The sequence below is a fragment of the Furipterus horrens genome, unplaced genomic scaffold, assembly GCF_987537825.1.
Source record: "Furipterus horrens unplaced genomic scaffold, mFurHor1.1.pri manual_scaffold_4, whole genome shotgun sequence".
Classification (NCBI taxonomy): domain Eukaryota; kingdom Metazoa; phylum Chordata; class Mammalia; order Chiroptera; family Furipteridae; genus Furipterus; species Furipterus horrens.
Window position 1 is genome coordinate 123,564,724 of NW_028327174.1, and position 13,340 is coordinate 123,578,063.

General features: G+C 34.9%; 1 protein-coding gene across 1 annotated transcript in view; it reads left to right on the plus strand.

Moving 5' to 3' along the window:
• ERCC6L2 (ERCC excision repair 6 like 2) overlaps positions 1–13,340 on the plus strand; it is a 175,853-nt gene that overhangs the window by 70,667 nt on the left and 91,846 nt on the right. The window contains exons 10-11 of the mRNA XM_090274034.1: positions 2,976–3,047; positions 3,621–3,766. Coding sequence (XP_090130160.1) covers positions 2,976–3,047; positions 3,621–3,766 — 218 coding nt within the window. The remainder of the gene's footprint in view (positions 1–2,975; positions 3,048–3,620; positions 3,767–13,340) is intronic.

Consider the following 13,340-nt stretch of genomic DNA (forward strand, 5'->3'; position numbering starts at 1 on the left):
AGGTTCACCTGCAGGTACAATTTATTTGTGGACATAATGTCCACTGTACCCTTCAAGCCTCAAAGCTATACTCATAAACTCCAGTTCTTTCTCTTAAGTGTCAAGGTCTTTGTCTACCTCAACTACTATTCAAGGGGATGGTCACAAGTCGCACTCATTTCCCTGGAAGAATCCTCATTCTTTCCCTTGGCAAATGCCTCAAAGCATTGAGGGAGAGGGAACACCAGGACACCCAGTTTAGTACCGCTGGAATCATGTTAATCTCTATGCCTCACTAATCTGAGTAAAGTTAGATCCAAGAGTCCTTAGCTGCGAGCATCCCCAAATTTAAGATTCCTTTTTAGGTGGATTGTACTGGTCTGTGAAGGATAAGTGAGTGATAAAACATTGGCTCTGTATTATTAAGACTCCAACCTATAGTGACTACACTGTCATTTCTGAAATTTGTAATAAGGGATATTAGTTTATTAGTTTACATTTATATAGTTAGTAACTGAGTCTTTTATTTTTAATAAGACTAATAAATACCTTCACTCCAAAAGCATTCACTTTTTTTTTTACTTGTAAGATATTGAAGAATACCTGAAAATGCAATAGGTATGATATTATCCCAGACAATCAGAGTGGATTTCTGTGCAACGTATCCTTGATTTAAAATGTTAATGTCTTTGCCCTGGTTAGATGCTTCAGTTAGTTGGAGTGTTGTCCTGTGCACCAAAAGGTTGCAGGTTTGATCCCTGGTCAGAGTGCATATGGGAGGCAACCAATCATGTTTCTCTCTCTCTCTCTCCCTCCCCTCTTTCTCTCCCTAAAATCAGTAAAAACATATCCCCAGGTGAGGATTAAAAGAAAAAGAAATGTTAATGTCTTTAAAAGAATGAAAAGACAAGCCACAGACTGGGAGAAAATATTTGCAAAACAGTAAGAGACGTATCTGAAATATACAAAGAACTCTTAAAGCTCAACAATAAGAAAACAAACAATGCAATTAAAAAATAGGCAAAAGATCTAAATAGGCACCTTACCAAAGAAGATATACAAATGGCAAATAAGCAGACAAAAAAAAATGCTCAATATTATATTTCATTAGGGAATTACAAATTAAAACAATATTGAGATACCACTACACACCTATTTGAATGGCTAAACCTAAAATACTAACACCAAATGCTAACAAGGATATGGAGCAGTAGGAGCTCATCTATCACTAATGAGAATGCAAAATGGTTGAGCCACTTTGGAAGACAGTTTGCAGTTTCTAATAAAGCTAACTATACTCTTACATAAGATCCAGCAATTATTCTCATTGATATTTACTCAAATGGGTTAAAAATTTATGTTCACCCAAGAGCCTGCCTACAGATAATTTTAGCAACTTTATTAATAATTGCAAAAACTTGGAAGCAATAATGATGTCCTTCAGTAGGTAAATGAATAAGCAAACTGTGGTCTGTCCAAACGATGGAATATTATTTAACAATAGAAAGAAGTGATCACTCAAGCTATAAAAAGACACAGAGGCACATTAAATGCTAATTGCTAAGTGAAAGAAGCCAGTCTGAAAAGGCTACATACTGTATGATTCCAACTATGTAACATTTTGGAAGAGGCAAAACTATAAAGAAAGTTAAATGATAAGTGGTTGCCAGAGGTTTGTGGGAAGAGAAGAATAGATGGAGCACAAGGAAATTTTAGGGTACTAAAACTATTCTGTATCATACTGTTATAGTGGGTACATGCCATTATACCTTTGTCAAAACCCATAAAACTATATAACCCAATGTGTGAACCCTAATGTGAACTATGAGTTAGTTGATAATAACTTGTAAGTGTTCATTCATCAGTTGCTGTAAATGTACCACCCTAAGGTAAGATGTTAATATGGAGAGCTCTGCAAGGGAGGGATGGGAGTGGGTGGAAGAAGGAGTCTTTAGGAGTTCTCTCTATAGTCTACTGAATTTTTTGCTCTAAAAAAATGAAGTATTAATTTAAAAAGCTAATGTATTATGTGAAGTTAAATGCATATGTCTTATATAGAATCAGTTATCTATAATAAATAAAGCTAAATGCCAATAAAACTACTTTATATGTTTTCCAAGTATTAAAATAATGTTTACCTAATCTGTGACATTTTTACTCAACATTTGATTGGTTATCTCAGTAGAGTTTTATTTTAACTTCATAGCCTTTTTTTTTGAAGGATTGTGTGGTAGAGGTCAGAGTTAAGACAGTGTCTAAGAGTGTTAAATTGAGTATAATTTTTTTTTATTTAAAAGGTTAAATGTTTATCATTGAATTAAAATATTAAGTGTTTATTGCAAAGTTCCAAAAAACGTTAAACTTTGCTCAGAAATTTTCTTCATGGGTTGCTTTTCCACAGAGCTCTAGAGCTGTCATTGACAGATGTGGAAATGCCTGTTTTTAAAATAATATTATTACTGTTATACACAGGCTTTGGTTTATTTGCTTCCTTCCTAAAAAGGTCATCAAATGTAGAAGTCAGGGCTTACTGTAAAATAGTGAAACAGAGAGCAGAAAATGAGAAAAAGTATATATATATGACATTTTAAGAAAATGAATATTGAGAAATTTTAAATACTTCCTAAAAGGAATGCTGCTTTCTAATTTAGTTTCTGAACATAGTGTAGGTATAAAGAAAGTATATTTTGGAAATTAAATTAATCCATTTAAACATGCCTCATAATCTGAAATGATTTCTTTTTATGAAAACAGGGTGAAATGGAATAAAAGTCTTTGGGAGCTTTACCCCATTATTCATAATATGATGATGAGTCACATTTCATGTAATATCTAATACTTTATTTCTCTAACTTGCCAAAAATGAAGGGAATTAGGAAAGACGACTGAGCTTATGCTATATAAAAATACTTAAGAAATTCTCAAGTGATGTTTATATGTACAAAGTGTACTCTTAGTTGGCACTGGTTTACTGATGTTCTGTGGTTCATTTCCAGGTCCTTCAGCAGCTTTTAAGTCATTGCAGGAAAAACAGAGATAAAGTTCTTCTTTTCTCCTTCTCCACCAAGGTGAGTTTGGTCTGAAGTATATGCTTTATCAGCCCAGCCTAACTCCTGAAATAGCAAGCCTCAAGTATATAATGGCATCCAGTCATAGTTTCTGTCTTATACTTACTGTAGAAAATGGTAGTGAGGTAGGTAGGTGACTTTTAAATCTCAGTTATATCAGCATTATTGTCAAATAGCAAGCTCAAAGATATACTTTTAATTTTCTGTTGATGTTTTTGTTGGTAATTAAAATGTTCTTTAAGACATTTAAGAAATTTTAAAATGTAGGAAATATAAGTAAATGAAATATATTTACATAAATCATTTGACCAATACTTTTTATTTGGTTTTAGTTTAAAAAATTAAAGATTGATTTTTTTTTTCAAAGAACAGCTGCTGAAGGTTTAAGTCAATTTTAGGATAATAAAGTATATGGGTGAGAAGACAGAAAAATATTTGTTTCTTTTGTAATTATAAGAAAGAAATTGTGAACAGCAATAATTAATACTTAGAGAATTTTATCTCTGTAATGGTATGCATGAAGCTTATTAAACCAGGAATTCACCATTGCCCATCTCATTACCTTTCCTCTAGCTGCTTGACGTGCTCCAGCAATACTGTATGGCATCTGGGCTTGATTACCGACGACTCGATGGAAGTACAAAGTCAGAGGAAAGAATCAAGATCGTGAAAGAGTTCAACAGTACTCAAGATGTTAACATTTGTCTTGTCTCCACAATGTAAGAAAATAAATTTGATAACTAGATTTTTATCTAACTGCTTTTAAGATTTAGCGTAATTTTAAAACTATTACTGAATTTTCAATGGTTGTGCTTACATTGCTTTGTTTTATTTGGCTTTAAGAAGAAGCAGCAAAAAATGCTGTTAATTATGATTGAAATAACAGTTTCTTGAGTTTTACTTAATCTTTTCTCTCAAGTCCCTTAGCATCACAGAATTCCCCCTTATATGTCAGTGTTTATAAAGATAATCCAAAAAAGTAGATTTTTTAGAGGAATTTTCTGTAGTAGTTTTCTGACTCATGTCTGTGATGAATTAAATAATTGAGTTATTAATCAAGTAACAGAATCATCTGTAGCACTGGTTTGCAAGCTGTGATCAAGGAGCCCTAGAGAGCTCACAGGGCCTGATGGGCCAGGCATTTCCCTGCTTTGTCTCTACCTAACCTCAATCAGAGCAGCTCCACATTTATAGATTTTATTAAAGTTATATCAGTTGTAACACTCCCTTACAAATCTCACATTAAAACCTTTTAAAGAATATACACACTTCAGAGGAAGAGTTAAGTCAGTATAAACATGGAAGTAAAATTAATCTTTTGGGAGGTAAAAAATATGTAACTATTGACATCTAATGTAGTATTTTATAGATTTTCTCCCACTGTCTTTTAAAAAGAACTTCAAAGGATTTTAAAAATAAAGTTATGTATTGTATAATGCAAAAAGTAGAAATAAATAAAAAATTACTTAAATGAGGAAGAAAATAAGATATATAATGACTGAGCTCTCAATACTTACTATTGAGCACTAAAATTATTCTTGAATTCTTGCAACTAAGGCAAAAGGAAAGAAGTTCTGGATTCCCAATTTCTTGTAAATGAATTCCAGTTATAATTTCTCATGGGAGTCCTTACATACAGAGCATTAAATGACATAGAATACTATCTTCAGTTAATTTTTATAAAATATACATAAGTATTCTTAAGTGTTTCAAAGTAATAAATGCCTTCAACAGTTCAAATAGTACAGAACTTATGATAAGCAACTATCTCTAATTAACTTCCCCTGGTCTATTTTGATGAACTCTGTCAAGCTCATGATTACCTCTTCATCTGTATTAGAAACTACAATTTAATCCGTCCATTGAATTTTTAATTTTTAAAGACTGTAGTTTTTTAAATTTATTTTTATTGTTTTCTATTACAGTTGTCCTACTTTTTCCCCCATTGCTCCCCGCAACCCAGCCCACCACTTCTACCACAGTCAATCCCCACCCCATTGTCCATGTGGGTTATTTAAACTAGTTCCTTTACTAAACCCTTCCCCTACTTACCCCTCTTCTCTCCCTGCCCCCTGCCCCCTTGTCACTGTTACACTGTTCCTTGTTTACATGTCTCTGGTTCAGTTTTGTTCATTTGTTTGTGTTCTTCATTAGTCTCCTGTATTAGGTGAGATCATATGGTATTTTACTTTCATTGCCTGGCTTATTTCACTGAGCATAATTCTCTCTAGTTTTATCCATGTTATCGCAAATGGCAGGAGTTCCTTCTTTCTGCTACATTTTATTCCATTGTGTAAATGCACCACTGTTTTTTAATCTGCTCATCTACAGATGGGCACTTAGGCTGTTTCCAGCACTTGGCTATTGTAAATAGTGCTGCTATGAACATAGGGATGCATAGGTTCTTTTGAATTGTGGTTACAGGATTCTTCGTATATAATCCTAGCAGTAAAATGACTGGTTCAAAAGGCAGTTTCCAGTTTTAGCTTTTTGTGGAAATGCCATACTGTTTTCCATAGTGGCTGCACCAATCAGCATTCCCACCAGCAGTGCACTAGGGTTCCCGTTTCTCCACATCCTCACCAGCACTTGTTTGTTGATTTGTTGATGATGGCCATTCTGACAGGTGTGAGGTAGTATCTCATTGTGGTTTTTATTTGCATCTCTCTGATGACTAGTGACATTAAGCATTCTTTCATATGCCTATGGACCCTCTGTTTGTCCTCTTTGGAGAAGTTCTGTTCAGGTCCTTGGCCCATGTTTTAATCGGGCTGTCTGTCTTCTTGGTGTTGAGACGTGTAAGTTCTTGATATATTTTGGAGATCAAACCCTTGTCTGAGGTATCATTGGCAAATATATTTTTCCATATGGTTGGTTCATTATCAACTTGCTGATGTTTTCTTTGGCTGAGCAGAAACTTTTTAGTTTGATGTAGTCCCATTTGTTCATTCTTTCCTTTATTTCCCTTTTCTTAGGAGATATATCAGTGAAAATGTTGCTACGCGAGATATCTGAAATTTTCCTGCCTATATTTTTCTCTAGGACTTTTATGGTGCCATGGCTTACATTTAAGTCTTTGAACCATCTTGAGTTTATTCTGGTATGTGGTATAAGTTAGTGGTCTAATTTCATTTTTTTGAATATCCCTGTCCAGTTCTCCCAGCACCATATGAAGAGGCTCTTCTCACTCCATTTTATGTTCCTTCCCCGTTTATTGAATATTAGTTGACCATATAGACTGGGGATTATTTCTGGGCTCTCTATTCTGTTCCATTGATCTATATGTCTGTTCTTATGCCAGTATCAGGTTGTTTTAATTACAGTGGTTTTGTAGTATAGTTTGATATCAGGTATCATGATTCTTCCTACTGTGTTCTTCTTCCTCAAGATTGCTGTGGCTATTTGGGCTTTTTTTGGTACCTTATAAATTTTTGAAGTATTTGTTCTAGGTCTTTGAAATACATTGCTAGTATTTTAACAAGGATTGCATTAAATCTATAAATTGCTTTGCATAGTATGGACATTTTGATGATGTTGATTCTTCCCATTCAAGAACATGGTATATGCTTCCATTTATTTGTATGTTCCTTAATTACTTTCTTCAGTGTTATGTAGTTTTCTGAGAACAGGTGTTTTATCTCTTTGGTTAAGTTTATTTCTAGGTATTTTATTTTTCTTGGTGCTATATAGTAAATGGGATTTTTTTTTCTTGTTTCTGTCTCTGATATTTTATTGTTGGTGTACAGAAATGCCTTCGATTTCTGAATATTGACTTTGTACCATGCTATTTTTCCTACTTCACTTATTAGGTCGAGTGGTTTTTTTAGTGGAGTTTATAGGGTTTTCTATGTACACTATCATGTCATCTGCAAATAATGACAGTTTTACTTCTTTTTTCCCCAATTTGGATGCCTTTTATTTCTCCTTCTTGTTGATTGCTGTGACTAGAACTTCCAACACTATGTTGAATAGGAGGGAAGAGAGTGGACATCCTTGTCTTTTTCCTGATCTTAGGGGGGATGCTTTCAGTTTTTGTCCATTGAGTATGATGTTGGCTTCAGGTTTCTCGTATATGGCTTTTATTATGCTGATGTATGCTCCCTATATTTCCATTTTGCTGAGTGTTTTCATCATAAATGGGTGTTGTACTTTATCAAATGTCTTTTCTGCATCTATTGATACGATCATATGATTTTTGTCTTTCATTTTGTTTATGTGGTGTATTACGTTTATTGACTTGCAAATACTAAACCATCCTTTCATCCCTGGGATTAATCTCATTTGATCATGGTGTATGATCTTTTTAATGTGTTGCTGGATCCGGTTTGCCAATATTTTGTTGAGGATTTTAGCATCTATGTTCATCTGCGATATTGGCCTGTAGTTTTCTTTTTTTGTTGTGTCTTCACCTGGTTTTGGGATTAGGGTAATACTGGATTTATAGAACGAGTTTGGGAGTCTTCCGTCTTCTTGAATTTTTTGGAATAGTTTGAGAAGGATAGGCTTTAGTTCTTCACTAAATGTTTTGTAAAATTCGCCTGTGAAGCCATCAGTCCAGGGTGATTGTGTGCCGGGAGTTTTTTTATTACTGCTTCAATTTCATTCTTTGTTATTGGTCTGTTCAGGCTTTCTGCTTCTTTTTGATTCAATTTTGGAAAATTATATGTTTCTAGAAATTTTTCCATTTCATCTAGGTTGTCAAGTTTCTTGTTATACAGTTGTTTGTAGTAATTTCTTACAATCCTTTGTATTTCTGTGATATCGGTTGTAATTTCTCCTCTTTCGTTTCTGATTTTGTTTATTTGGGTCCTCTCTCTTTTTTTCTTGATGAGCCTGGCTAAAGGCTTGTTGATTTTGTTTATCTTTTCAAAGAACCTGCTTCTACTTTTGTTGACCTTTTGAATTGTTTATTCTTTCTATGTCATTTAATTCTGCTTTTACCTTGATGATCTCCTTCCTTCTACTTGCTCCAGGCTTTGTCGTTGTTCTTCTCATTCTTGTAGCTGTAGGGTTAGATTATTTTTCTATCCTTTTTAGGTAGGCCTCCATTGCTATGAACTTTTCTCTCAGGACTGCATTTGCTTTGTCCCAGAGGTTTTGGGCTGTTCTGTGTTTATTATCATTTGTTTTCAGAAAGTTCTTGATTTTTTCCTTGATTTCATTGTTAACTCATTCATTGTTTAATATCATGTTATTCATTCTTTATGAGTTTGAATGTCTTTGTTTTTTTTCCTTGAAGTTGATTTTTAGTTTCAAGGCTTTGTGATCTGAGAAGATGCTTGATATAATTTCAGTTTTCTTAAACTTGTTGAGGCTTGTTTTGTGTCCTACCATGTGATCAGTCTTTGAAAATGTTCCATGTGCACTTGAAAAGAATGTATATTTTGCTTCTTTGGGGTGAAATGTTCTATGTATATCAACTAAGTCCATTTGATCTAGAGTATTGTTCAATGATTCGATATCCTTGGTGTTTCTTTGCTCGGAAGATCTGTCCATTTTTGATAATAGGGTGTTAAAGTCCCCTAGTATGTGTGTGTTGCTGTTGATATCCTTCTTGTAGCCTTCCAATATTTTCCTTCTATATTTGTGTACTCCTATGTTGGGTGCATATATTGTTTACAAGGGTTATATCTTCTCAATGAATTTTTCCCTTAAGTATTATGAAATGTCCTTCTTTGTCTCTTTTTATGGCCTTTTCTGTGAAATCTGTTTTGTCTGATATTAGTATTGCTACCACAGCTTTTTTTTCATGTCCATTTGCTTTAATACTTTTTTCCATCCCTTCACTTTCAGTCTCTGTAAATCTTTTATTTTGAGGTGTGTTCCTTGTAGACAATATATATGTGGGTCATGTTTTCATATCCATTTTGCTACCCTATGTCTTTTTATTGGAGCATTTAATCCATTTACATTTAAGTTCGTTGTCGACAGGTAGTTATTCATTTCCCTTTGTACCTGTGTTCCTCTCCTTCTTTCTGTTTCTTCATCTTCTTAAAGCAGACCCTTTAGCATCTCTTGCAATACTGGTTTGGTGAAGATGTATTCTTTTAGTCTTCCTTTGTCTGGGAAACTTCTTATTTCACCTTCCATTTTGAAAGAGAGCATTGCTGGGTAATGTAGTCTTCGTTGTGGGCCTTTGCTTTTCCTTGCTTGAAATATTTTTTGCCATTCCCTTCTGGCTTGTAGTGTTTCTGTTGAGAAATCAGTTGATAGTCATATCAGAGCTCTCTTGTATGTTATTTGCTGTTTTTCTCTTGCTGCCTTTAGGATTCTCTCTTTGTCTTTGAATGTTGCCATTTTAATTATGATGTGCCTTGGAGTAGGCTTTTTTGGGTTCATCTTCATTGGGACCCTCTGTGCTTCCTGGACTTGCATGATATTTTCTCTCATCGTGTTAGGAAAGTTTTCAGTCATTACTTTTTCAATCAGGCTTTCTGTTCCATGCTCCTCCTCTTCTCCTTCTTGTATTCCTATGATACGAATATTATTTCGTTTCATATTGTTCTTCACTTCTCTTCAATGCTCTTCATACTTTTTCAGTCTTTTTTCATTTTGTTGCATTGTCTGGGAACTTATTTCTGCATTGTCCTCTAACTCACTGATCCAGTCCTCTGCTTCATTTAGCCTGCTTTTGACTGCTTCTAATATGTTCTTCTGTTCAGAAATTATATTCTTCATTTCTTCCTGGTTCTTATTGATAGTTTCTATGTCCCTTTTTATGCTGCTGTAGTTCACAGTAAGTTCCTTGTAGCTTCCCTGGAGGTCTTTGTAGTTTCCCTGCAGTTTGTTGTAGTTTTCTTTGAGTTTGTTGAGTTCATTGAGCTTTCTTGTTACTATTACTTTGAATTTCATGTCTGATAGGTTGCTTGCCTCTTTTTCATCTACCCCCTCCTGTGAATTCTCCTTTCCTCTTGGTGGAGTGTTGTTCCTGTTTGGTGGTATGTTATTCTGTCTCCCCATTTTGGGTGGCTAGTCTTGTTTGTTTCTGCTTCTTAGATTGATATGCTTTTATTTTCTGCCTTTGTGGTGTGACCTGCTTATATACTGTGGTTGAGCTGCTGCCTCCAGGTGATGCCACTTGGAGGGGAGTGGTCTGCTTAAGAGATTTCTCCCACAGCACTGGTGATGATTCTGTACTGGGATCTAGTCCTCTGCTCTCTCAGCTCTTTCTCCAGAGCCAGCACGCAAAACATTTTACAAAGTGCCTCTAATTCACTTCACCCCTCTTTAGCCTCAGCCAGGGGTGAGTGCACTCTCTCGCGCAGGCCAGGGGCGGGTTGACAGGTTGCACACGGGGGCGGGCAGGCCGGGCCGCCTTTGCGTGCCTGCACTTGGGTTGGTTGCGTGCCTGTTGGGGTGCACCCGGGTGCTTCTGTGTGCCAGCAGTTGGGTTGGTTGCACACCTGGGGGGACCAAGGTACTTCTGTGTGTGCACTTGCATGACCCATGGGGAGAGTTGGGGAATGGGCAAGTGTGCTTCTGCACCTGCATTCCTCAAGAATCTCGCCCCACCCCTAGTATCTTCTTCCTTGCCTGCAAAAAAGCAATCAAAAGAGAAAAATAAAAAAGAAAACCACAGTCATACACACACACAAAAGTACACTGTGCCTTGCTTCTCAGAGCCAGATGCCACTTGGCCCACTCCTGGCTCTGCCAGCGGGAAAAGCCGTGCTCTCCACCCAACTCCTCTCAGGGGAAACCTAGGGTCACTAAAAAATGTTTGCGTACTGCCAGCCACAGCTCAGGAAGCCAAGCCAGTCAGAAATCCCATCTCGTCCCTTTCTCCTTTGCTATCCTCACCAGACAGTCTTCTCTGATCCAGCAGCGCCAAGGCTCAACTCCTGCCAGTATCCATATGTTAACTGAGATGTTCTGTCCACAATTAGCCTAAACTATAGATAGGTCTTGGGAGCCAGCAAGTGCAGCCTCCCCTCACTCCTCCGCCATCTTCAGTCTCAAGACTGTATTTTTCATGTTTAGAAGTTCTATTTGATATTTTTCAAATCTGCCTGATTGTTTTTACTTATATTTTATTCTTTATGGTTTCTACCCTTTATTTTATTTCTTTAGTCATTTTAATCTTTTTTTAAATCTCCTTTCGAATGACATTTTTGCTATATTTACTGCTGTACTTGGAGTTGCTGATCCTTTATTTGATGTTTCCTCTGGCTCTTGCTTATAGTAGATGGTATCTTCACACATTTAAATTTATTATTTTGAGCTAATCTTCAGTGGATCTTTTTCTTCCATGGAAATCCTTTTGTTTTAGTCTTCCACTACTGTGTTTTTGCTTTGACTTCTGCTAGGCATCCCAGCAAAGGGAGGCAGAGAGTTTTAGATTTCTATTTTCATTTGACTGAATTCAAGGAGTAATTTATTGCATACATCTTTTACACAGTAAGGAATCTTATATAATACATTCTTCAGCTGTGTTTTGCAAAATGCATATAAGCTTAGTTTTTGTTTTATTTTCTCATTTTGCAGTTTATATTTATTTCTACGTATTGTAGCAGAAGAATTACCACATTAGCTTAGTCCATCATTTTGCCAGAATCCTAAGTCTTTATTATCTTTTCTTCCATCAACATTACATAGCTTGGATTCTGTTATGAAAGAGGAGGACTTAGTCTACTTACACTACTCTCTCCCCACTTTTCACACAAGCTTTATTATTTTTGCTTTTATTATATGTCTATAAATTTCTTTTCTAACTTTAAATAATGTACTTCGGTTTTTGATGTTTTATTCCATCTATTTCCTACAGTATCTTCTAAGTGCTTATAATATGTGGTATTAGCATTAGCACACATTCAACTTTTCTTCTACTTTTGTCACCTGTACATAGTATCTGTCAACTATTTTAACTTTTACCTCATCAAGGGTATTAGGAGTTTTCACAGAGTCCTGCAACAATAACCAGGTCTTCCATGCTCTACCCATAGGTTGGCTCTAATGTTTAAAGCCTAAAGAGCAACATATATATATATATATATATATATATATATATATATATACACACACACACATATATATATATATTTTTTTTAAGAGCAACATTTATATTATTATGATTTTGTAAATATTGTTTAATGCTGGACCACATAGTGCTAAGGCAGTGTCTCTGAATGTTTTGGAGAACAGTAAATATCAACCTGAAATGAGTTCTCTTTTCTAAAACTTCATTCATCATCTTAAGTTTACACAGTTTAGTTTACTTGATATTTAATTATAACTTTCTTATTGTTTTTCCCTCAGTGTATTTTTTCCTTTTATAATAATAAAATAATTATAATATATTATCAATCACATTCACACTTTCTTTATGTTGACTCTTCTGTGTCTTGAAGAACTTACTCCTGAAGCCTTTTGTACTCTGGTTTTAATCTGGACTAGTTGTTCTCTAGGCTTGATAAAGAACTGTGATCTTGAAGTTTTTTTCACTGCTCTTCTGCATTGGATCCACTTTTTTTTTTTGGATATTTATGCCATCTTCATTCTTGGTTTGCCTCCTTGTTTCACTGGAGAATATCTTCAAGTAACTATAAGTCAGGATTACAGAAAGTAAATTTTCTACATCTTTGAATATCATAAAGTATTTTTTATGTGCTCTCTCACTTAATTGCCACTTTGGCCAACTAAAGAATTCTAGATTGAAAATAATTTCCTCTCAGATCATGGATGGTTATTAAAGCATTGTTCTCTTGTATTTAATGCTGCTGAATAGATATCTAAGGGCAAACTGATTCTCATTCCTCTTTGGGAACTCACAAGAGTTTCTCTTCATCTGTGGTATTCTAAAATTTTATAGTGATATTTAAGTCCTGGTGTGGATCTTTATTCATTTCTTGTTCTGGGCACAATCTGGAGGCTTGTGAAAAATTCTTTGATTATCTCTTTGTCAATGGCTTCTTCTCTATTTTTCTAGTGTCTCTTTCTCTCACATGCCAGGTTGTCAGATTTTAGAGCTCCTATATGGATTCATTAAATCTCTGGACTTTTCTTTCATGTTTCATGTTTTTATCTTTTTGCACTGTATTCTGAGAAAAGTTATTTTCCAATCTTATTATTTTATTTGAAATAACTAATTTTTAGTCTAAAATCTTTCTTCCTTTTCAAACTATTTTGTTCTCTGAATTGTCTTTATTCAAGAACATCAGTACCTTAGATCTAACCTTTCATAATTATCTCATTCAGTTAATTAAAGAGGGGTCATCTGGCATTTTTTCTTGGGTTGGGATTTTTATTGGACTCAATGAATTTATAAATACTTTGAGGAGAATTGGCATTTTTATG